Raw genomic sequence first — 20,816 nt, forward strand, 5'->3', positions numbered from 1 at the left:
ATCCTTTGTTAAAGAATAGAGAACAAGATATGTGTCGAATTCTTAAGAAACTTAGGCACTTTAACATCTCAGTTGTCATTTGTGTACAGACAGCCAAGAGTTTAAGTAAGGATGTTAAAAGAATACTTACTGACATTATACTTTTCCGCGATTGTCCGAAGACGATTTCATGGAACTTATGAAAGAGTCCATGGCAGGTAAGTTTGACAGACATGAACTATGGGAGAAGTACAAAGTCATACAAGACCCTCATACTTCTTTCAGAATTCATATCTACGCAAACAAAGTTCAAATTGTAAAAAGTCAATAAAAATAAAGAGTTCATTTACTCTGCTTGTTTGAAGTTGTCAAAATACTCTGTTATTTTTTCCTTTAACAATGGCAAATCTTCTTTGAAGGTAAAAATTGTACAACCTTTCATATCATAGTGTGTTTGAGGTAACGTATCTTGAACTATTTGTTTCACATCTTCATTCGGTGTCATTGAAATCGGTAAGTTTTCGCGATAGAACCAATTTCTGTCAGATTTGTAAATCTTAGCAAGGTCGTAAAAGCTTTTGTTGTTTCTTCTGACTAAATGCAACATAACCATATCTTTATCTTCTTCATTTTCCATCTCTTCAGTATAAATCATATACTTATAGTTCTTTTCCTTTCCTTTTGGTACCGAACGTGGTATTCTTTTCTGAATGCTTTTGTCTTTTGCTTCAAGCTTGTTTTCCATCTCTTCACGTTCTTGTCTATGAATTTCGTCAAGAAGTCTGTAAATATTCCAAGCATAACGAGGCGAAGCCCACATTGCAACAGCATTTACAAGAAGTCTATGTACATAATATCCTCTCAAACCATTTGGCAAATTTTTACGATTTTCATGAGTTTTAGGCGACCCAGAAAAAAGTCGGTCTCGCTGTGCTTCGCTCAAAAGTTCTTGTGTGCTTTGGTTTTTGAACCAATCGTCTGTATGTTTGGTATCTGGAGCAAAACATGCTGTCAAAATGCTTTGCATCTGGTACATATCGTCTTTGACCGAACGAATGAGACGGAGTTGTTTGTTAAACTGTATGTACTCGTATTCTTCATTTATAGCTTCATGGACTATAACTGTTGTTGTGTTCTCTGTTGTTGACATATCTGTCTTTACATACAAAATAAAAAAATATTTTATAAAAAATTAGCGTTATTTTTTCTATCTTAAGGAAATTCATGATTTTCGTACGGAATCTCTTCTCTCGGTTTTCCGAGGGAAGCAAGCATATGAGGAAATTCATGAAATTTGGTCATTTTTCAGCAAAAATAAAGTTTATGTTAACATGTTAGATCTAACACGTTTTCTCACCCGTTTTCTAACATGGTCTAAAACACACAAAACTCATGAATTTTGTGCTGAATTCAGCAAAAATAAAGTTTATGTTAGCATGTTAGATCTAACACGTTTTCTCACCCGTTTTCTAACATGGTCTAAAACACACAAAACTCATGAATTTTGTGCTGAATTCAGCAAAAATATATTTTAGGTGAAGAGGTGAGATCTCACCTGTTTTCTCACCTCTTTTTTTCACAACCGTTTTACATGGTAAACGTTATGAATTCGTGAGACTCTAAACAGTTTTGTAGCTTCTATTTCTTCTTTTAGTACATCGAATGTTTTAACAATGCCGAAAGTTTCTTTATACTTCTTCTTGACGTCAGATAGAAGGAAATCTTCTGCTGTTGGATAGTTTTTGTCAAGACTTCATTGTAAATGACCAAAAATATATTTTATGTTAGCATGTTAGATCTAACACGTTTTCTAACCTCTTTTCTAACATGGTCTAAAACACACAAAACTCATGAATTTTCAAGACTTCATCGAACTTAAATGTTTTGTCAAGACTTCATTGTAAATGACCAAAAATATATTTTAGGTGAAGAGGTGAGATCTAACACGTTTTCTAACCTCTTTTCTAACATGGTCTAAAACACACAAAACTCATGAAATTTCGTGAATTTCCTTAAGATAGAAAAAATAACGTTTATGTTAGCATGTTAGATCTAACACGTTTTCTAACCTCTTTTCTAACATGGTCTAAAACACACAAAACTCATGAAATTTCGTGAATTTCCTTAAGATAGAAAAAATAACGTTTTATGTTAGCATGTTAGATCTAACACGTTTTCTAACCTCTTTTCTAACATAACTATTTACAAGCGTTTTACATGGTATATGTTGCGATGGTTCATGACTTTAAACAGTTTTGTAGCCTCTATTTCTTCTTTTAGTACATCGAATGTTTTAACGATACCGAAGGTTTCTTTATATTTCTTCTTGACGTCAGATAGAAGGAAATCTTCTGCTGTTGGATAGTTTTTGTTCAGAAATTCTAACATGTCCATTTTATTTTCTACCGGCTTTTCTGCTTCTTTCTTTAAGTCTGCATAGTCGTTTCTCATACGTTCTATCTCTTTGACGGAGTAGTTATATCTCCTCATTGCTGCTTTACATTTAGAACATTGCGGGTTCATTTTTGCGTTATACATTGAAATAAAACCAGCTAAAACAACTAAAGCGTCAATTGCTCTCTTCATCTCAAACATAGCGGGTCTTATTTGTTTGTTCCATACTTTGCCTCTTCTATCTTTATCTCTTATCTGCCATACACATTCAGCAACTAACGAAACAAAGTTGTCGTAGGTCTTAAATTCTTCAGATTTATATATGTCAGAAACATTCTTATATACCATGTCGCAATCTTTGTCCATAACCTTATGGTTGCAATGAAATCCTAGAAACTCATAGTTTACCTTTCGTATGAACTTCTTTATTTCTACTGAGTCAGTTGGTTTCACTTCTATTTCATCGAATTCAGGAATAGTGAGTTTTTGTTGTTGGATTTCAGGTAGTTTAGGCAAATGGTCGATGAGGTCCTGCATTTCATAAAGATACTGTTCATTTGTTTCATCTTTCGCACTACAGTCTAAATTACTTGTTAACAGTTCTTGCTTTATCTTCTGGATTTCTGTTTCAAAAGTATATGAAGAAGGAATGAAGCTTTTCATTTCTACTAACATAGATGTTGGATTCATGACTAACGAGTTTGGTGCTATTGTTTGAATTGTTGTTGTGCCGATTGTTGAAATCATATCTTTTATACAAAATAAAAAAATAAAAAAAAATAAAACTAACTTTATTTTTTATTTCGGGAAAATTCATGAAAATTCAAGAGGGTAGAAAACGTGTTAGAAAACGTGTAAGAAAACGTGTTAGATCTAACATTCTAACATAAACTTTATTTTTGGTGTAAATTTCATGATTTTCGAGAGTTTTAGACCATGTTAGAAAACGTGTTAGAAAACGTGTTAGATCTAACATTCTAACATAAACTTTATTTTTGGTGTAAATTTCATGATTTTCGAGAGTTTTAGACCATGTTAGAAAAGTGGTTAGAAAACGTGTTAGATCTAACCATCTACCCGACATTCTCGTCAAATACAAAAAAATGAAAAAAATGACACTTTTTCATTAGATAACTGTTATTTTTTGACGAAGTGAAGATTGACACTTCGTCAAAAAAATACCTGAAATCATATCTTTTATACAAAAAAATACAAAAAATGACACTTTTTCATTAGATAACTGTTATTTTTTGACGAAGTGAAGATTGACACTTCGTCAAAAAAATCCCTGAAATCATATCTTTTATACAAAATAAAAAAATAAAACTAACTTTATTTTTTCTATCTTAAGGAAATTCATGAAAATTCATGAGGTTAGAAAACGTGTTAGAAAACGTGTTAGATCTAACATTCTAACATAAACTTTATTTTTGGGTCCTTTACACTCATTACGATGAAGTCTTGACAAAACATTTACGAAGAAGTCTTGACAAAACATTTACGAAGAAGTCTTGACAAAACATTTACGAAGAAGTCTTGACAAATTCAAGAGGGTAGAAATGAGGTTAGAAATGAGGTTAGATCTAACCATCTACCCGACATTCTCGTCAAATGAAAAAAATGACACTTTTTCATTAGATAACTGTTATTTTTTGACGAAGTGAAGATTGACACTTCGTCAAAAAAATCCCTGAAATCATATCTTTACATACAAAAAAATACAAAATACAAAAAATAAAACTAACTTTATTTTTTCTATCTTAAGGAAATTCATGAAAATTCACGAGGTTAGAAAACGTGTTAGATCTAACATGTTAACATAAATTATATTTTTGGTCCGGGAACAACTTTCTCTCAATTGGAGCTGGGGCATACTCTTTGCGTAAACGGTTCAGACCTTCTTCGAACTCTTGGTCTCTCTTCAATTTGGACTGAGATTGGAATTGCTGGGGTGGAGCTTGCTGGAACATCCAAGGGTTGGGGAAGTAAGGCATAGGCAGAGGAGGGTAGTTCGGGAAGCCTTGTGGTGGGTAGTAACCTTGAGGTGGAAATTGGTAGAAATTCGGAGGTACTTGCTGGAACTGAGGTTGCTGAGGAGACTGTTGTGGTTCTTTAGGTTCCTCTGGTTTGGGAATGGACTGGGTTGGTGGGACGTGGGACATTCGTTTGTGTCCTGTCGGAAGGAAGAACTTTTCCTGTCGGAAGGAAGAACTTTTCCTGTCGGAAGGAAATTTTTTTCCCTTTGTCCGGAAAATTTTTTCCTGTCGGATGGAAAAACTTTTTCTGAAGTTCGACCAAAAAGTTCTCAATTTTCGAAAATTTGAATGGTTTACGGACGGACAACTGGAAGAGTTCTTCCTGTCGGAAGGAAAAATTTTTCCCTTTGTCCGGAAAATTTTTTCCAGTTGTCGGGAAAATATTTTCCTGTCGGATGGAAGGACTCGGAATGCCAGAAGGATTTGACGAGGCAATTCACCTAATTGAACTTAACGACTGCGTAAAAGACTACTTGCGCAAGGTCATGAAGCCCAAGGTCAAGTTCACCACTATTTCTGGAAGGGCTGTCTTGAATCTCGAGACTTCGACCGGAATTCCAATTCAAATACCAGAAAACACTCCTTTCGACGACATAAAGGACGCCAAAAGAGAAGCTCTTGTTAAGTTCCTAAACAAACGTCCTTGGATAAAAATACCAAACAAGGAGAACCCCCTACCCCATATGAAATTGGCAATTCAGTCTCTCCTTCGCTTCTCGGGTCAGCCGTTCTACATAACCTGTGAAGGCGACATCCAACCAGTTCAGTAAACCTTAACGTTTAACTTCACTTTTTTATGTTTTTTGTGAAAGTGTCAAAAATAAATTGTTTTCATGAGTTTTCTACGATGTTAGAAAAGTGGTTAGAAAACGTGTTAGATCTAACATGCTAACATAAACATTATTTTTCAATACTTTTTCAGCACTTTTCCGTAGTTATATATGAAAGACATTCGAGATAAAAGTCATAGTACAATGAATAATATGTTGCACACCATTTGTTGTGAACCAAACTTGAAAGTCAGAGAAACTGTTACTAGTGGTTCGTAGAATTTAGAAGCAAAGTCATAAAAGTCCTTACCAATACATAGAAAACTATTGTTGCTTGAACTGAAACTTGCATGACACATAACATTTTGAGGGTCAAACACGTTTCTATAAACTGTCAAATCTGCTGGTGGAAGTATAAATTGAAATGGACCATCTGGTGTAATGGTTCGTTCTGGTTTAGTAACCGAAGAAATTGTGCCCAGAACGTTTGTCTACTTTCCAAAATAAAAACTCTGTATCTCTTGGAGGGTTAATTTCAATCTTTTGAAATGAAACGGTGGAGTTCATCTTGTCATATTCTAGTTTCAGATAGTATGTTCCATTTAGTAAAGAGTCGTATTTTTCTTGAAATTCCCAATAATATTTGTTCATTTGAGTTTGAAAGTCATTTAGAGTTTTCTCAAGACTTTCGTCTGAACGAACTGTAAAGATTCTCATTTCGTCAAATTTGTCTATTAGACCACCAGAACCTTTATACTGCCCATGAAAATATACTGCGAACATAAATGCGTTAGTTCTATTTGAAAACAAAACTCTTCTAAATCCTATTGCCTTTGCATCTGAAGGACTTTGAAGCCAACGAATTGGATAGTCAAACCTGTATACTCGGGATGAAATTTCTTCATCTGAAATAGTCCTACCAGCATTTGTAAAGATATAGTCTAACGGTTTTGTATCTGCTACTTTTGTTCTTTGTTTTTCAACCTGAAGCATTTAATATATGTAAAAATATATTGTTTTAAAATGGTATGCCATTTCATATTTCTCATCTAACAAACAAGTTTCCCAACGGTCTTCTCCAACAAACTCAGCGTACATTTCAAATAAAATAAAAAAAAATGTCACTTTTTAAAAAATAAATTTTTACTTCATGCAATGTTCACTAACATCGAAAGGCATGTCCATAAGACGTTCTTCTTCTAACCTCTCTAGTCTGTTTGGATAATTGGCACGTGCTGTTTCCAAATCCATTTCGTAGGTCAGACCAGCCAGTTTGTCATAGACTTTTATGGGTCTTCCCTTCCTATATTTAAAATTCTTCGAAACTCTCCAACCATATCTTTGCAACTCTGCTTTTATTCTAGCAGATTTTCTATCCATTCTATATGGGGGCATTTTTATAAAAATAAAAAAATATTTTTTTCTTTACTTTACATAACCGCCTGCTGCCATAAGTCTTTGACGCCAACCCATACCAGCTAATGAAGGTTGACTTGGTTTAGTTTCCAAACTAAACTTTGGTTTTGGTTTATCTTCAGTTTTTGGTTTTTCTTCTTCTATCGGTTTTTTGTCACTTTTCGGTTCCTCTGACTTTACTTCACTTGCAGGAACAGTTGTGTCGTCAACATCTTCATAAATATCATATGCCATTTGTTTTTGTTTTCCTTTCAACTTTTTGTGTTTGTTGTAAAGTTTAGAATATTTCGACTCTAAGTCAATGAGATGTTCTATAATGAACTGTTGGTCAGTGAAGTAAACTTTTCCATCTGTTGTCTCGAAAGCTCCTTCAGACTTCAATATTTTATTTGTGAGAGTCTGTTTCTTTTTTGAGATACTTGCCGTTCCATTTTTATGAAAAGTGACTTTGTAGTTAGGGTTTGTATTTCCAGACCTGGCACTTTCTATTATTGAATTTTCTCTTCATCTGTAAGTTCTTTGACAGGTTTTGACAATGGTTCTGAACTTTTTGTTTGTGGTGTCAAATCTACCGTTTCAACTTCTTCGGTCATTTCATCTCAGTAAAAAATTTTAGTTTGGTTTGTTTTCAACTGGTTGTTGTTGTTTTTTAAGTCGGTCTAAAACTTCCTGAGGTATAGGAAGAACTTGACAAACACGTGGTGTAACTGCTGGAAGCCGACAAATCCATCTTGAACCCATTTGTCTCAATGCTGTATTGTTCATTTCATCTCAGTAAAAAACTTTACATTCCCCACGTTTGAGGCGGTTGAGGTTGGTTATTGTTTACCCATTGTTGTGCATGGTTATATCCTCTGTTAAAGAATCTTTCACCTTGGTCCATATAGTGTCCTGCTTGGTTATAGTAGTCATTTGCTTTGTTATAATAGTTTCCTGCTTGTCTTCCTACATTGTCCATCCATCCTTGAACTTTTCCTCTTGTTTCAGGATTTGGAATAAGATTTGTTGCATCTCGTGCTACATCCCAACCTTTCTGTACAGTTTGTATAATAGGTTGTGCTTTCTCTTTAAGTATACCTAATGTACTCAAAATCTTCCTTCCAACTCCAAATACACCTCTGGCTATTGTTCCCACTGCGGGCAAAAATCTGGATGCAACTCCTGCTAATGCGCCAAATAAACCCATTTCTTATAGGATAAAAAATGACGAATCCAAACAAGGACCCCTATGTTTCTAAAGCGACAAAGAAAGCACTCATGGTAAAAATCTTTAGTTCAACACCAAATGCTTGGTTTATGGATATCTTGGAAAACATTCCGAGAGTTAGAACAGATGGACCACCATACTGGCTAATATTTGTCAGTCAAAACACAAGATACTGTGAAGCCATACCATTACAGTCCAAAGCTATTTTAGATATCTTAGCAGCTTTGACAATATTCGTTGACAAATACCATCCAACAAAACTGACATCTGACTGTGAAAGTTCTTTCAAATCAGATGATGTAAAAAACTATCTGCGTTCAAAAAATGTAAACCAATATTTCATTGTCGACCAAAACCATTCTGCTCTTGGTGTCATTGACGGTTGTATAAAAATGTTAAGAGACTTAAACCAACCACAAGGTGGTGAAGCAAATGAAATGTCATATGACGACAAATATAGACACTTCTCCATGGCAAAGATGAGACAAGTTTTAAATATTTACAATAGCCGTAAACAAAAAGGTTTGGGAAACCACTCCCCCGAAGAAATGAAAAACAACCCTGACTTAGAGAAAGACTATATATTTAATAATTTAGTCAAAAGAGACAAACAAGAAAGAATGCCGGGCTTCAAACTTCAGAAAGGTGACAAAGTAAAAATAGAAATACCTAAACGCGACCCATATGAAAATACTATTGACTATGACAACAATGGGAACCCGACAGGTACTCACATTCGTGTTCGTAAAAATAGAAGAAAGTATACAAGAGAATATTATGAAGTTTTAGGCAAACATGGCAAAATGTACAGACTGCAAGCAGAAGATAAAACTACTATTGTCAGACCTCGTTTCAAACTTGTCAAAGTTCAAGGTGGTATACTTTCAAAGACAGTTCCTAACAAATATAAGACAACTCCTGACGAATATGCTAAAGAAGTTGAAAATGACGACTAAGCATTTCTATACCATGCGTAAACTGTCATGTAAGGTGGCATGTAGTCTTTACTTTGTCCCGTTGTTTGCGTATATCCTGAAACGTGATGTGTATGGTTTCCTCCTCCCTCAGTGTTACTCCAGTAACAATTTATAGCAAACTGAACGTTGTTTTTAACATCATATCCTTTACCTTTTGTCATTCCTGACCAATCCCAATATCTATGCTTATGCCAACCTGCTTGAGATGTACTTAAATCTATGTAGTGACTGTGTGCAGGTAAATTTTCACCTGAAATCGTTTTACTTCCACCTGTTTCCTTTGAAGAGTTTGCACAATACAAAAACCTGTCGACTATTTGAGTCCAAGTTCCAAAACCCAGAACTGTTTCTGGTCTGGTAGAGTTCATTGACGTATAAATAGAGCCTATAGGATATAATGTTTGAAGTATTTCTGTCTTTAATGTTTGAAGCTCTGTTTTGTCTGCTTTCTTGTCATATAAATCTTGAGCAGTGAATTTAATATTATGTTCATCCTTCATGACATAAACATCTTTACATCTAATGTTTTTCATCGTCGTTATGTTTTCATCCGATGTTAAACCTTGTGGAAAGTTAGGAGGTTTACAATATAATGCATCCCCATCAGTTCCGTCAACCGTTCCTTCAATACTTTCTATAGCAACAGTTGTAAAACTTGTATGTGTATGAGTCTTATTTGCTTTCTTCTCTAACTCATCGTTAACATAAGTTTTATCTGCTTTAAGGTCTAAACATCCTGAAACCCATCCTGTATCAGCTTTAGTTTTTAAAATCTTCGATGTCCATTCATGATACCATTCAGCCCTTTCTATAATTTCATTATCTTTTTCATCCACATATTCCTTATCTGCTTTCTTCTCTAACTTACTAGCCACATATTCCTTCTCCGCTTTCTTTTCAAGGCTAACGTTTAAGTCTGTTATTTCAGATATAGAATGTATATGAGTCTTTTTAGAATATTCGTTTTCAGCTCTTGTCACTTCACTTGACATTTTATTGTCAACATATGTTTTGTCTGCTAGTTCAGGATGAGTATGTTCTTTTGTTGCATAAGCATTGTTAGCTCTTTCTTCTTCTTTTGCTATTGCATCGTCTACATATTCTTTGTCAGCTTTGTTGTCAACATCTGCTTTCAAAAGAAGTTCATTTATAGGTTTCTCGTTTAAAGTTCCTTTTGTTGGATTTATACAGACAGTATGGTTCTTATTGTCTTGAAACAGAAACTCATCTGTCATTGGGTTTAATGTCAGTTTTAAGTTTCCTTCTTTCAATGACTCAGATATCTTAGAATAGTTTGAAAAGTTTGTTGTGTTCTTATTTAGAGCTTGCATAATGAGTTGTCGGTTGTGTTGTATTTCTCTCATGGAAGCAATATCTTTCGACATTTTTATTCTAGATAAAATATGCTTCCAATAGAAAAAGAAAATTCAAGAGTTGCTACAACTAAACCATTAGATGAACTTTTTACTAATGTCGGTCAAAAGTTTGAGACAGAGACCGTAAAGCATGAAGGCTATCGTTTTGACTACCCATTAAGATGGCTAAGAGACCCATCTGTCACAAAAGCTATTGGCTTTCGTAGAATGAAGTTCATTTCAGAAGCCATACATGGTTTCCCATTTACGGTCGGTTTTGAAGTTCGATACTATAACAAAGAAAAACGTATGTATGAGAAATTTGAACAGGGAAAACTTTTACAAGTTAGTTTGCTTGTAAACTTAGAAACAACTCTTCAAGCTTTTCAAGAAAAAATAAACGATATCTATATCGAATATGCAAAACAGTATAACATTGACGAAGGAGAATACCATCTCGATATTATTTATGACAGGAAAAATGCAACTGTTAAAATCAATAGAATAGAAGACCTTGGAGAAAACGTTTATATTTCTACAAAATATAACAACTTGGCATGGTATAGATTTATGAGGATGTTAAATCAGCCTGCAGCATATCCAGTACACCCAGACTTTTATGAAGTCGAAAACCCTAATGGAACATATGAAAATGTTTTCGACCCAGCTGCTATTATTGTTCATGCTTCATTTTCTGGCGCCCAAAACTCTTTCTTATGCTTGGCAAATGACTTTTACGAAAAACCTACAAAGTTATACGAACCACCAAGTGGAAGTATTTCAGACTTTCAAGTATGGTTTACTACAGATGGAAGAAAAAGAATAATTCCATTATACCATGCGTTTTACTTAGAACTTAGTTTCATATACAACTACTATCGAACGGTAAAAATAATTTTTTAATACGGTTGAGGTGTTGGATTTGGTTGCCAACTAGACTGTGGTGCAGGTTCAGGCTGTTGTATAACAGGGGCTTGTTCTTCTGGTTCAGGGTCTTTAGGTATAATACCAACAAACTGACCTACCCTTTTACCAATATTTTTGACACCGTTCCAAATTCCTCTTCCTACGGTTTTTATTCCATTCCATATACCTCTTCCAACATTTCGAAAGAAGTTTCCTATCTTACTGAAGAAACCCATTTTACTATATGTAAAAATCTAATGTCAGCCTAGTCTCTTACGTTTCCTGTTGAGTTCCATAGCATTCTTTAACTGGAGCTCATACATTCTGTTTCTCCTCTGGTAGAAAACATATTCTGGGTCAACTCCTGTGTTCGCGTCATCTGCATAAAGTTGTTTATATCCCACTTCAGGGTTTGTATAAAACTCTTTCCATCTCATATTTGCATACCATGGTGGCAAACCTAACGCAGCGTCATTTGACATGGCAGTTTGCATTTGTACATCTGTTGGCACTTGACCATAGTTTGCCATTGCAGTTTGTATTCTAACTTCATTTGGAATATTCTCTGGGTTTGGTTGTCCAGGTTGCTGTGCATTCGCTAAGTTCTGTGCGTCCATTTAATATTAGATAAAAATATCTCTTACGAGTACATATACTGAACATTTGCAGGCATTGGTTCATCTTCATATTCTCTGTACTTTTCTGCCACGTCAAATAAATAAATGACACAATGGAAAAAACCTAAAACAAGTAGTCCTATTTCAAACCACATTTACTTACTAATAAAATTTCTTTGTTATGACACTTTCTCCGGTTTATAGGACCTCTCTCATATTCTATCTTGTCATATCTAAACTCATAGTCATGTATGTCCTCTAACCATCTCATAACGGTTTCCAAACCACTTTTATCGGATGTAAAGTAAAAGCATGGATGGTTATGTAAAACGTCTAAAGTTTCTAAAGAGTCTCTCAAAGTCCAGTCTACTTGGTATTGAAAATCCCATGTGTTATAGAACGGCGGGTCCACTATAAAGAAAACATTTTCCTTGTCTTTATATTTTTCATACAACTCTGTCCAACGACATCTCACAAACTCTATACCCTCAATATATTTTTCTATGTCCTCTTTGAAAACATTTGTATAGTTAAGATATAAAACTTTTGACATAAGTGTTTCAATGTCATGAACTCTTATAGCACCACTATATAATAGTCTAGCAGATATACTATCCCAGTCTATATATTCTGCTTTTTTCAAAACCTCTCTCACAATATTTTTCTTATCTAATGGTATACGTTCCATCTTACCTATAGGTATCTTTTCTTTTAACTCTTTCAATATATTGTTTGTGTCTGGTATATGTTTGAGACGGTCCATATAGTTGTCGAAGTCATTGCATATAATCTTTGAGTCTGGGAATATTGTATGGCACAAATGGGATATATAGAAACTTCCACCGAACAAATCTACAAATGTTAGACCATTCGGTAGTTTCTTAAGTTCTCTCAATATAATATCTTTACATTTACTCTTATTTCCAAAGAACGGTAACGGTGGTTTTGTAAAATTCATTTATATATAATAATAAAAATGTTTTTTTCCTGAAAAGTGACAGAAAAGTGACAAAACATGAAAACATATATAATTTGTGAAAAGCGACACATTATATAATGTTTTCGACCCAGAAGAAGGCTTCTTCCCAGAAGCAATGGAGGAAGAAGAAGAGTCCTCCGAATTCACACCAGAAGACTAACAATTTTCCGAATAAAAACTTCATTTATACTAAACATCTTCGGGGCTAGAGGGCACGAAGTGCCTGGAAGCCCCACTACCTTTTTTTTTAGAGTTTATTGGCACTCTCAAAACTCTAGAATTTTGAGTTTACTATACCCTTAAAATTCGTTTGAAAAAGTGAATGAAATTTTTGATGAAAATAATATCGCAGTGAACAAAGAATTTTGGCATTTTTATTTTTTCAGAACCAAACCGATAATTTCAGTCGTAAATGAAATGATCAAATAAATAATGTCCCAATTAATTTGGTTATTAAAAATTATATTGAATGATTTTCTTTTTGAAAAAACAAAATCATTGAGTCAATCAGTGCTACTCAGTGTAACGAAATCCTGTATTTATGGTAACAATAATATTGTGAAGATAATCATCTTAAGTATATCATTATAAATCATACATCTGTTTCAAACTTATAGAAATTATGAATAATTAGCAATGCATCTATCTGCATATACATAATGCTTGCTGATTTTGTCCAAAAAATGCTGTATTGCCTGGCAGTGAAAGTCAGAGGTATAAATATTTATAATTATACAAAAGTAATCAATTATGTAAAAACATAAACTGTAATTGATCAATTAATAAATATTCTTTATTTCTCCTTCATGACATCGTCACGAATCTTGCGTGCTCCGTTGCCTTGATTTGTTGCAACGGAATTGTAAATCATAGCAGGAATTGAGCCACATGGATCGGCATGGACAATGAATGTAAGGCGATCCTCGTTGTTGGCTGGATCCTTGTCGAGGATGTAGGCCTGGAAAGTCATGTTTCCACGGACGTTGCCCTTGCCGACTGGCTTGAGCTCTGTGTTATCGATGGAGACGCAAAGCCAAACCTTCTTGTCCTCAAGGTCGTAGCGCTTACGGAGAAGTAAGAATTCACGATCTGAAACGAAACGAGAGCCTGATTCGAGAGCCATGTAAAGGTAGCGAGCACCACCCTCAACACCGCCGAATAAGTATCTTTCCTTTGTTCCATCGGCGATTTCTTTTGGTGTCTTATCATCGATTGTAGAAACATCATCTAAGATCTTTGCTGTCTCTTCGGCCTTGCCATTGACGTAGACTATGGACTTTACCATTGAGAATGAGCTGCCTGGGTATGTGGCTGTGTAGAATTTGATTGTTGGCTCTTCCTTTGAAAGCTTCCAGTCCTTGTTGAGGTACTCAAGCATTTCGTGAAGACGCTTTTCGTGAAGTTCTAAATACTCCTTTGGGATCTCTGTAGACATCCTAAAATCGCAAGTGAAGTGCTAAAAAGTGATAAATAAACTGAGGTTTCTGGTTTCAATTTCTTCACAATCTTTGAGTACATTTCAGATGTGTTCTCTCACTGCCTTTAGATCAAATACATCTGCCTCATTGGGGAGAAGCTTCCTAAACTTTTTAATCCCATAAATATGGTCATTATCTGGAATAAAGAGTTAAGCGTCATATGTCACTTTTTGTACTAAGGAAACATCGACTTTATGCGTTATGACTTTTCGATGAGGAAACAAGTGTTCACGTATTATAAACTTCCTTATCCCAATAAACCGGCCCTAAACATAATTAATTTTAAGCATTATAATGGTCTCTTTTCTATGATAACCAAATCAATTTGGTTATCATAGAAAAGCACCAAAAACTGGAATAGGAATAGCCGCGTTAAAACAGGAATAGGCAATATGGAAACAAGGGTAGACTCAAACCCATACTCAAGGCAAGACTGATACAAGAATTACAACAAAATTTTACAAAATCTATTATTTATCTCAATTTAATGGCAGGTTTTAGTACCCGAAGAGTTTGCATTCTACTTTTTGCTCTTATTTTACAAAAATATTCTAAAAATTCGTAACTTCTTTTATAATATAATACTTTTTTTCAAATTTACTTTCCAAACGTTAATGTCTTGTTACGGCTATATCTTTGTACGGGGAAATAAAGAAATTTTATTATGCTATTATATTATTTTTTTTAAATCAATATCTAATCAATAGTAAGTTAGATTTTTTATTAAAAGAGCAAATAAAGATACGATCGAGCAATAGTTTATTTTAAATCTCAATATTATAAAATAAATGTTCAAAATTTTTAAGTAATAATACTAAATACTTAAATAAGTAAAAGCACACAAGAAAAATATTCACTAACTTAAGAAAAAATCATATATTTAGAGAATTATCCCTTATAATAAGATTAAAAAAAAATAAACTGTTTTCAATCATCATCATCACCAGCTCCATAGAACTTGTGTTTGCGATAGATGACACATTTTGCAAGCCATTTGACACCACCAAGATATGACCACAAATCGCTGCCAACATCTCCACCTTGAAGACCTTTGATAGTTAGTATACATATCATGTGTACGGAGGCACTGCGCGCATCCTTACACTTGATATGTGAATTTGACACTTTACGAAACCGTTAACGTATATTTTACAACACAAACGACAACGCCAACTTAACCTTAAATATTTATAAAGCCGCCAACCACTTCACTTCACTAACGTTTTCACAAACGACTTCACTACTGTAAAAAATAAACGTTCTCACTTACAAAAGTATTGCAACTCTTCCCATTGCTGTGCTTCACACAATAGTTCATATTCTTCAGTATCGCTGCTGTCACTCCAATCGTCAGAGTCAAAGTCACTGTCAAAATGAATGTTAGTAAGTTTTGACAAAGCTAATGAAACACGCTTACCGTTTGTATCGTATGCTTGTATAAACTTTCCATTCTTCATTCCTTCATAAACGCTCAAACTAACTTTACCCTTTCTCCCCCGTATCTGATAGAATGTATTTTCACGAGGAACGAAGAACAAATTCTTGAACTCATGACCGTTGTAGTTTGTTATCTCAATAGTTTTCGTCATTTATATAAAAATAAAATAAAAAATAAACTTAAAAATTAATGATATCACCACCATCACACGTATGAAAACATAGCACAAAAATAAATTTAGGTGAAGTGGTGAGATCTCACCTCTTTTTTCACCTGTTTTTTCACCCTGTTGAATTCATTGCTTTATAACTCTCTTCCTTTCTCCAACTCTTCTAACTTCTTCTTAAGTTCAGCAATGTTGTCCTCATGAAGTTTAATCTTTCTCAAAATTCCTTCTTTATCTAATGGTTGCTTTATCTTTCTAAACTGAACTCTACCATCCTTCATAGTATGAATGTAAAAACCTTCTGGAATAGTTCCTGATTTAATGTATTCTACCAAAAACTTTTGTTTCATTGCTTCAGTGACTTTATTTGTCATTTCAATCAAATAAAAATTTTAATATTAAATAAAAATAACGTTATTTTTTCAGTAAGGAAACGCAGGAGTTTTACGATTTATTTGAGGAGTAGGTTCTGGTTTAAATGTCGGAGTCGGTTTAGGAGTTGACTTTTGAACAGGAGTTTGTACTTCCATAGGTTCAGGAGTCATTGAAGGTTTTGCTTGTGAAGGCGTTGGTTTTGGCGAAGGTGTTGGAGTTTGTTTAACTTCAGCTACTTCAGTATTATTTACAACATTTGCTTTATTTCTTTTCAACATCATAACTGCTCCTGCTGTAGCTAGCAAACCTAGTGGGAGACCATATCTTATATAAGGACTTGACCAAATGCTATTTTTGACAGGAGCTGGTGGAACACCTAACCTTGGTGAGACTGCTCTTTGCCATTGTGCAGCTCGTAAGAAATATTCAATAGGTGCTCCATAATCGTTTGGTAAAGTTTGTTTCATAGATGGTGAAGGTTCACGAGAGCTTGATGAAGAACTCATTTATAAGCTTTAAAAATAAACGTTCATCCTTTATTCCTCACTGTCGTCCGTAGCTAAGTTATAGTCATCTAATCTTATTATTGGGATTCCATTAGCACGCACCTGAATGGCAAAGCAACAATCCCTCATAAATCCAATAAGTGGCTTTGGTACATTTTCAGTTGCTAGTTCAATAGGTCCTTTAACAGACAATTTGTATGTTATTGGAGCAGTAGATGTTTGACCTTGCTGGAAGCAAAAGTCTACTTCTGTTGGAAAACCACATAAGAAATGTGTGTTGTCATAGCTATCCCATTTATGTTCCACACTACCATCATCCACCAATGACCTCATAACATCTTCATTAAATCCTATCATATCATTGTTTGTATTGCAAGCGTTCGCAACCATTTCATAAAATACAGGTCCATATGATTTTTCAGGTTCTGCAGGCATATTTCCATAAGCTCCCATGGAAAGCTGAAGATATTTAAACTTAGGGTTCTCAAAATTAACATAATAGTTGTCTTTCTTTCTAAATAGTGCCCAAATACTTTTAACATTAATAGGCGTATAAGCTGCTGTAAATGTTGCACTTGAACTATCTGTATTCTTTGAGAATGAACCGTCCATAGGAATCCAATCCATAACTTTAACAGGAAAACATAAAGCCTCGTTTGTATAATGTTCTACAAGTTCTGTATAAATGTTAGGGTCTAAAGAGAATGACTTTGGATGAATGAAACATTCATTAAAATCCATCTTTGTTCGAAATAGTTGCTGGGTTACAGTTGTAATAGTAACTGTTCCACTAGCTTCTACTGCCTTCGTTATCATAGTGAATGGTTCATTCCATGGAACAAATTTATTTGTCGGTGGATTTGAATCTGAAGCAAATGCAACTTTAAGAGTTGGATTGAAAGCAATGATATCATTTACAGATATAGATGTGCATTGTAAGGCGTCGCTACTGAACTTTACTTTAAGCTGAATGTTTCCTGCAAAAGCTGGAATAAATCGAATAGCTTCTAATGGAAGGAATCTTCTAACAGGAATTCTTAAACGAAGCTTAAAATCAAATGATTTTCCTGCTGTAATTGGACCACTAACAATTTGTCCTGTTCTGCATGTTCCCGAATGACTCCATACATCTTCATGTCGAGTCTTTGAGAAAACATCTACTTTCTTTATTTGTTCGGTAGTTTGTGAGTTTGAAGTTATATATGCTTCTTCTCTTGCGTTGTCTTGAGAATATACGATACGACCATTTGCAAGGATTTGATATCCAGCAACTGCATAGAAAGCGTCATCGAAACCAATCCAAAATCCTGGTGGGTTTGTTTTATTGGAACCTGAACCAATTTCTTTATCTACAATAAATTGACCTTCCATTTTATACGTAATGAATGTATTGTAAAGGTCCAACATATTTTCACCAGGAGGTGAGAGATTGAATGTTACCCATGTGTTATCTTTAGCAGTTCCAGGTTGTGATGGAATCTTTGCGTCAGAATATTTTCTATTAGTGTCACCAATTTGAACTGCATTGTCTATGATATCGAAATATGAGCGAATCTGATGAATATGCTCTGCTGGAGTAAATTCGTTTAGCTGTTCGTTCTGCATGTATTTACTTCAGATAAAAATATCTATTTACTTCATTATTCTCACTCTTCTTCTTGGCATTCGTGGTGGAAGTTGTTTCTTGACATTTTCAATGAACTGTACATTCTCTTTTGTCTCAACTTCTTTCACTGGTGGGTCAGGGTTCTTTGACTCGGTTTGTTTTTCAATGAAATTCACGAACTTTGCAATAAGCTCTTGGTTCGTTATTGAAAGTACATCTGGCTTCTTTTCTTCTGGTTCTATTGACTTTTCAGTTTGAACAGAAGGTTTTATATGGGCTTCGTGGACTTCACCCTTGCCATACACCTTAATGTTGTCGCTTTCTGCATTCGCTAATGGAACCTTTCTTTTTCTTACGTATATTTTACCATCTTTACTCTGACTTACGTAATAGAGAGGATGTTGTATTCCTCTTGCGTCATTTAATATAATAGACTCTCGCTCTGATTTTGACAAGCTCATTTTACATCGGTTAAAGTTTTAATTTTGTTTTTTATCTGCAGTCAAATGACTCAGACAAGCCCTACGGACAAGACCCAAGGGGTCATAGATGTTGAAGCATTGAAGAAAGAAATTCGTGAGCAAATTTTATCCGAACTGAAGGAACAAAAACAAGAACAAAAGCCAGAGAGACCAAAGAGAAAACTTAGTGAAAAACAACTTGCTGCATTAGCTGCTGGAAGACAAAAGAACCCACGTTTGCTGGCGAAGAAAGCTAGAGAAGAAGCTGAAGCAAAAGCTAAAGAAGCTGAAGCAAAGAAAGAGTAAATGGTTTATTTTTATTCGAATTAAATGTATAGACAAATACCTTTATCTGTTGCGTTCAGTAGTGAAAATCCTGACGTCAAAATAAAGGGGAACAGAGTAACGTTTAAGTTTCCAACAGACTGGATTGTGAACATAAATGAAGAGAAGTACATTGGCATAACAAATATGTATATAACACGTGCTTACAGAAAGGTTGAGTTTATACTTCAAGTCGAGATAGAAAATGACGAACAGTCTTTAAGCGCCCAAAACATTCACATATACAAATACTTTAAAGACGATACAACGTTAGAAGACTGTATAATTACATTTTACGAAAATTTTCAAAAGAAGTTTAACATTGAAGTACAAACTTTACAGCCTTTACGTGAGTTTCTTGCACAACTGAAAGAAGAAGGAATTGTAGAAAGATTAATAGCTTTTCATTACGAGTTTGTACCAAATGAAGATGGAACACATGACTGTCAATTCATTGTATTCTCACCATTCAATGAAGTCGCTAAAAAGAAAGAAAATCCATTACGTATAAGATTTCAAATCTCTGAACCAAGTGATGATTTCAAGAATGTTTTCAATTATGATGCAATGCTTCCGAGGAAAAATGATTTTTCCGAAATTAGATTTCCAGGCATTTGGGATAGAAAGCAAGCTATATTATATTCAAACTTAAGTAAGGGAGTTGAAAATGAGTTCATTGGTCATACAAGAACTTCACCACTTCCTAACCCTAAATACTATAAATTAACTGGCTTCAATCGTGAGTTTTGGATAGACATGTTCTCCACTCATGACCATAACTGCCCAGTGTTCTTACCTCCAGACCATAAGGACTGTCTCTACATTGAAGCACAACTCTTAAACTCTACCATCGCAGTATTGTAAATGACCACATGGGCTTCGCCCTTGCCGCTAGTTTTATTTTTATCACGAATGACCTCATTGCTGACAAAAATAAATGACCTCAGAACTTCAACTTACGAATAAAGCTTGTTTTAGTCGTTATTGAGAAGTTAAACTCCTCTTCAAAGCATGGTTGACATGACTTACATAAGTCAAATCCAATCTCTTGACCGTCATAAAGTGCTTTGTAAAGTTTCATTAAACTGAACTCAGAGTCTTTGTCATATGTTCCTTGCGGAACCATTAAACCTTTATCTTCATCATAGAAACACTGAACAGAGTCAGGAAACATTTCATTAGCGGTTAAAGCAATAACATCTTGCTTCACGCCTTTCATTCTGCAGTGAAATGCAACTTCATTTAAATCATTCGTGAGTAAGTCTATGTAAGTCTTCTTTCCACAAAATATTGACTTGTATGCTAAACTTTGTTTATCTTTTGTGATTTCTGCAAAGTCGCTATGAAATTGACCAAGGTTTTTACCAATGAGAACTCTTCCATAACGTTTCTCAAACTCTTCAGCTAAACGAGGGATATCTTCATTGTAGAGATGCATACTGTCCGTATCGCTATAAAAGATGTCCATTCCTAAGTCCTCAGCAGTACAGAATACTTCACACATTATTCTCTTCGACATAGACAGAATGTTAACACCAAGTGGACAGAAGTTAAAGTGTCTGCAAATGCTTTTCGTTAGCTTGAAAATAGTTTTATCTGAACCATCCAAACCTTCGAACTTCACTATATGGTTGTAGTTTCTGATGGCATATCTTATAGCATCTTTGTCATTTACTATTGTTATTTTTGACTCAATAGGAGATAGAATAGTTTTGCCATAAATACTGTCAGAATGAGCTTTATATTTTCTTGCAAAGGATTTCCTTTTTTCTTATACTTTAACCTTAACTCAAACAACTTCTTTACTTCATCTCTTATTCTAATAT

The 20,816-nt window shown here is 34.5% G+C and overlaps 17 protein-coding genes and 2 pseudogenes across 19 annotated transcripts, besides 3 other annotated features; 5 read left to right on the plus strand and 14 right to left on the minus strand.

Moving 5' to 3' along the window:
* Positions 1–9,729: part of a mobile genetic element that runs on past the window's edge.
* On the minus strand, positions 326–1,129 carry TVAGG3_0704140 (KilA, N-terminal/APSES-type HTH, DNA-binding family; the record flags this gene model as incomplete). The annotated part of the gene is made up of 1 exon (XM_051243497.1): positions 326–1,129. The coding sequence occupies one exon, from the start codon at positions 1,127–1,129 to the stop codon at positions 326–328; it is 804 nt and encodes a 267-aa protein (XP_051090084.1).
* TVAGG3_0704150 (organellar and viral DNA polymerase type B) lies at positions 2,182–3,120 on the minus strand (the record flags this gene model as incomplete). The annotated part of the gene is made up of 1 exon (XM_051243498.1): positions 2,182–3,120. One exon carries the CDS (start codon positions 3,118–3,120, stop codon positions 2,182–2,184), a length of 939 nt encoding a protein of 312 aa, XP_051090085.1.
* On the minus strand, positions 4,188–4,535 carry TVAGG3_0704160 (uncharacterized protein; the record flags this gene model as incomplete). Its single annotated transcript, XM_051243499.1, has 1 exon — positions 4,188–4,535. One exon carries the CDS (start codon positions 4,533–4,535, stop codon positions 4,188–4,190), a length of 348 nt encoding a protein of 115 aa, XP_051090086.1.
* TVAGG3_0704170 (uncharacterized protein) lies at positions 4,805–5,179 on the plus strand (the record flags this gene model as incomplete). Its single annotated transcript, XM_051243500.1, has 1 exon — positions 4,805–5,179. The coding sequence occupies one exon, from the start codon at positions 4,805–4,807 to the stop codon at positions 5,177–5,179; it is 375 nt and encodes a 124-aa protein (XP_051090087.1).
* Positions 5,739–6,172, minus strand: TVAGG3_0704180 (uncharacterized protein; the record flags this gene model as incomplete). Its single annotated transcript, XM_051243501.1, has 1 exon — positions 5,739–6,172. A coding segment is annotated over one exon (434 nt), but the record flags the coding sequence as incomplete, so codon positions are not given.
* TVAGG3_0704190 (uncharacterized protein) lies at positions 6,323–6,559 on the minus strand (the record flags this gene model as incomplete). Its single annotated transcript, XM_051243502.1, has 1 exon — positions 6,323–6,559. One exon carries the CDS (start codon positions 6,557–6,559, stop codon positions 6,323–6,325), a length of 237 nt encoding a protein of 78 aa, XP_051090089.1.
* Positions 6,605–7,131, minus strand: TVAGG3_0704200 (annotated as a pseudogene). The gene has a single exon. A coding segment is annotated over exon 1 (527 nt).
* TVAGG3_0704210 (uncharacterized protein) lies at positions 7,380–7,781 on the minus strand (the record flags this gene model as incomplete). Its single annotated transcript, XM_051243503.1, has 1 exon — positions 7,380–7,781. One exon carries the CDS (start codon positions 7,779–7,781, stop codon positions 7,380–7,382), a length of 402 nt encoding a protein of 133 aa, XP_051090090.1.
* Positions 7,892–8,447, plus strand: TVAGG3_0704220 (uncharacterized protein; the record flags this gene model as incomplete). The annotated part of the gene is made up of 1 exon (XM_051243504.1): positions 7,892–8,447. A coding segment is annotated over one exon (556 nt), but the record flags the coding sequence as incomplete, so codon positions are not given.
* Positions 9,730–10,182: 453 nt separating the features above from the next.
* TVAGG3_0704230 (uncharacterized protein) lies at positions 10,183–10,671 on the plus strand (the record flags this gene model as incomplete). Its single annotated transcript, XM_051243505.1, has 1 exon — positions 10,183–10,671. A coding segment is annotated over one exon (489 nt), but the record flags the coding sequence as incomplete, so codon positions are not given.
* Positions 10,672–11,033: 362 nt separating this feature from the next.
* TVAGG3_0704240 (serine threonine-protein phosphatase family) lies at positions 11,034–11,276 on the minus strand (the record flags this gene model as incomplete). Its single annotated transcript, XM_051243506.1, has 1 exon — positions 11,034–11,276. One exon carries the CDS (start codon positions 11,274–11,276, stop codon positions 11,034–11,036), a length of 243 nt encoding a protein of 80 aa, XP_051090093.1.
* A 520-nt stretch (positions 11,277–11,796) lies between these two features.
* On the minus strand, positions 11,797–12,615 carry TVAGG3_0704250 (phage tail repeat-like family; the record flags this gene model as incomplete). The annotated part of the gene is made up of 1 exon (XM_051243507.1): positions 11,797–12,615. The coding sequence occupies one exon, from the start codon at positions 12,613–12,615 to the stop codon at positions 11,797–11,799; it is 819 nt and encodes a 272-aa protein (XP_051090094.1).
* Positions 12,616–12,913: 298 nt separating this feature from the next.
* Positions 12,914–12,935: a mobile genetic element.
* Positions 12,936–13,084: 149 nt separating this feature from the next.
* Positions 13,085–14,941, minus strand: TVAGG3_0704270 (phosphatidylcholine transfer protein family; the record flags this gene model as incomplete). The annotated part of the gene is made up of 1 exon (XM_001294099.2): positions 13,430–14,071. The coding sequence occupies one exon, from the start codon at positions 14,069–14,071 to the stop codon at positions 13,430–13,432; it is 642 nt and encodes a 213-aa protein (XP_001294100.1).
* A 229-nt stretch (positions 14,942–15,170) lies between these two features.
* Positions 15,171–20,816: part of a mobile genetic element that runs on past the window's edge.
* Positions 16,256–16,599, minus strand: TVAGG3_0704290 (uncharacterized protein; the record flags this gene model as incomplete). Its single annotated transcript, XM_051243508.1, has 1 exon — positions 16,256–16,599. A coding segment is annotated over one exon (344 nt), but the record flags the coding sequence as incomplete, so codon positions are not given.
* Positions 16,630–18,204, minus strand: TVAGG3_0704300 (uncharacterized protein; the record flags this gene model as incomplete). Its single annotated transcript, XM_051243509.1, has 1 exon — positions 16,630–18,204. The coding sequence occupies one exon, from the start codon at positions 18,202–18,204 to the stop codon at positions 16,630–16,632; it is 1,575 nt and encodes a 524-aa protein (XP_051090096.1).
* On the minus strand, positions 18,235–18,415 carry TVAGG3_0704310 (annotated as a pseudogene). Its single transcript has one exon. A coding segment is annotated over exon 1 (181 nt).
* On the plus strand, positions 18,712–18,972 carry TVAGG3_0704320 (uncharacterized protein; the record flags this gene model as incomplete). Its single annotated transcript, XM_001323300.2, has 1 exon — positions 18,712–18,972. One exon carries the CDS (start codon positions 18,712–18,714, stop codon positions 18,970–18,972), a length of 261 nt encoding a protein of 86 aa, XP_001323335.2.
* On the plus strand, positions 18,997–19,697 carry TVAGG3_0704330 (uncharacterized protein; the record flags this gene model as incomplete). The annotated part of the gene is made up of 1 exon (XM_051243510.1): positions 18,997–19,697. A coding segment is annotated over one exon (701 nt), but the record flags the coding sequence as incomplete, so codon positions are not given.
* On the minus strand, positions 19,934–20,509 carry TVAGG3_0704340 (organellar and viral DNA polymerase type B; the record flags this gene model as incomplete). The annotated part of the gene is made up of 1 exon (XM_051243511.1): positions 19,934–20,509. One exon carries the CDS (start codon positions 20,507–20,509, stop codon positions 19,934–19,936), a length of 576 nt encoding a protein of 191 aa, XP_051090098.1.

This window comes from Trichomonas vaginalis, chromosome III (assembly GCF_026262505.1).
Source record: "Trichomonas vaginalis G3 chromosome III, whole genome shotgun sequence".
In the NCBI taxonomy this organism is placed as follows: Eukaryota; Parabasalia; order Trichomonadida; family Trichomonadidae; genus Trichomonas; species Trichomonas vaginalis.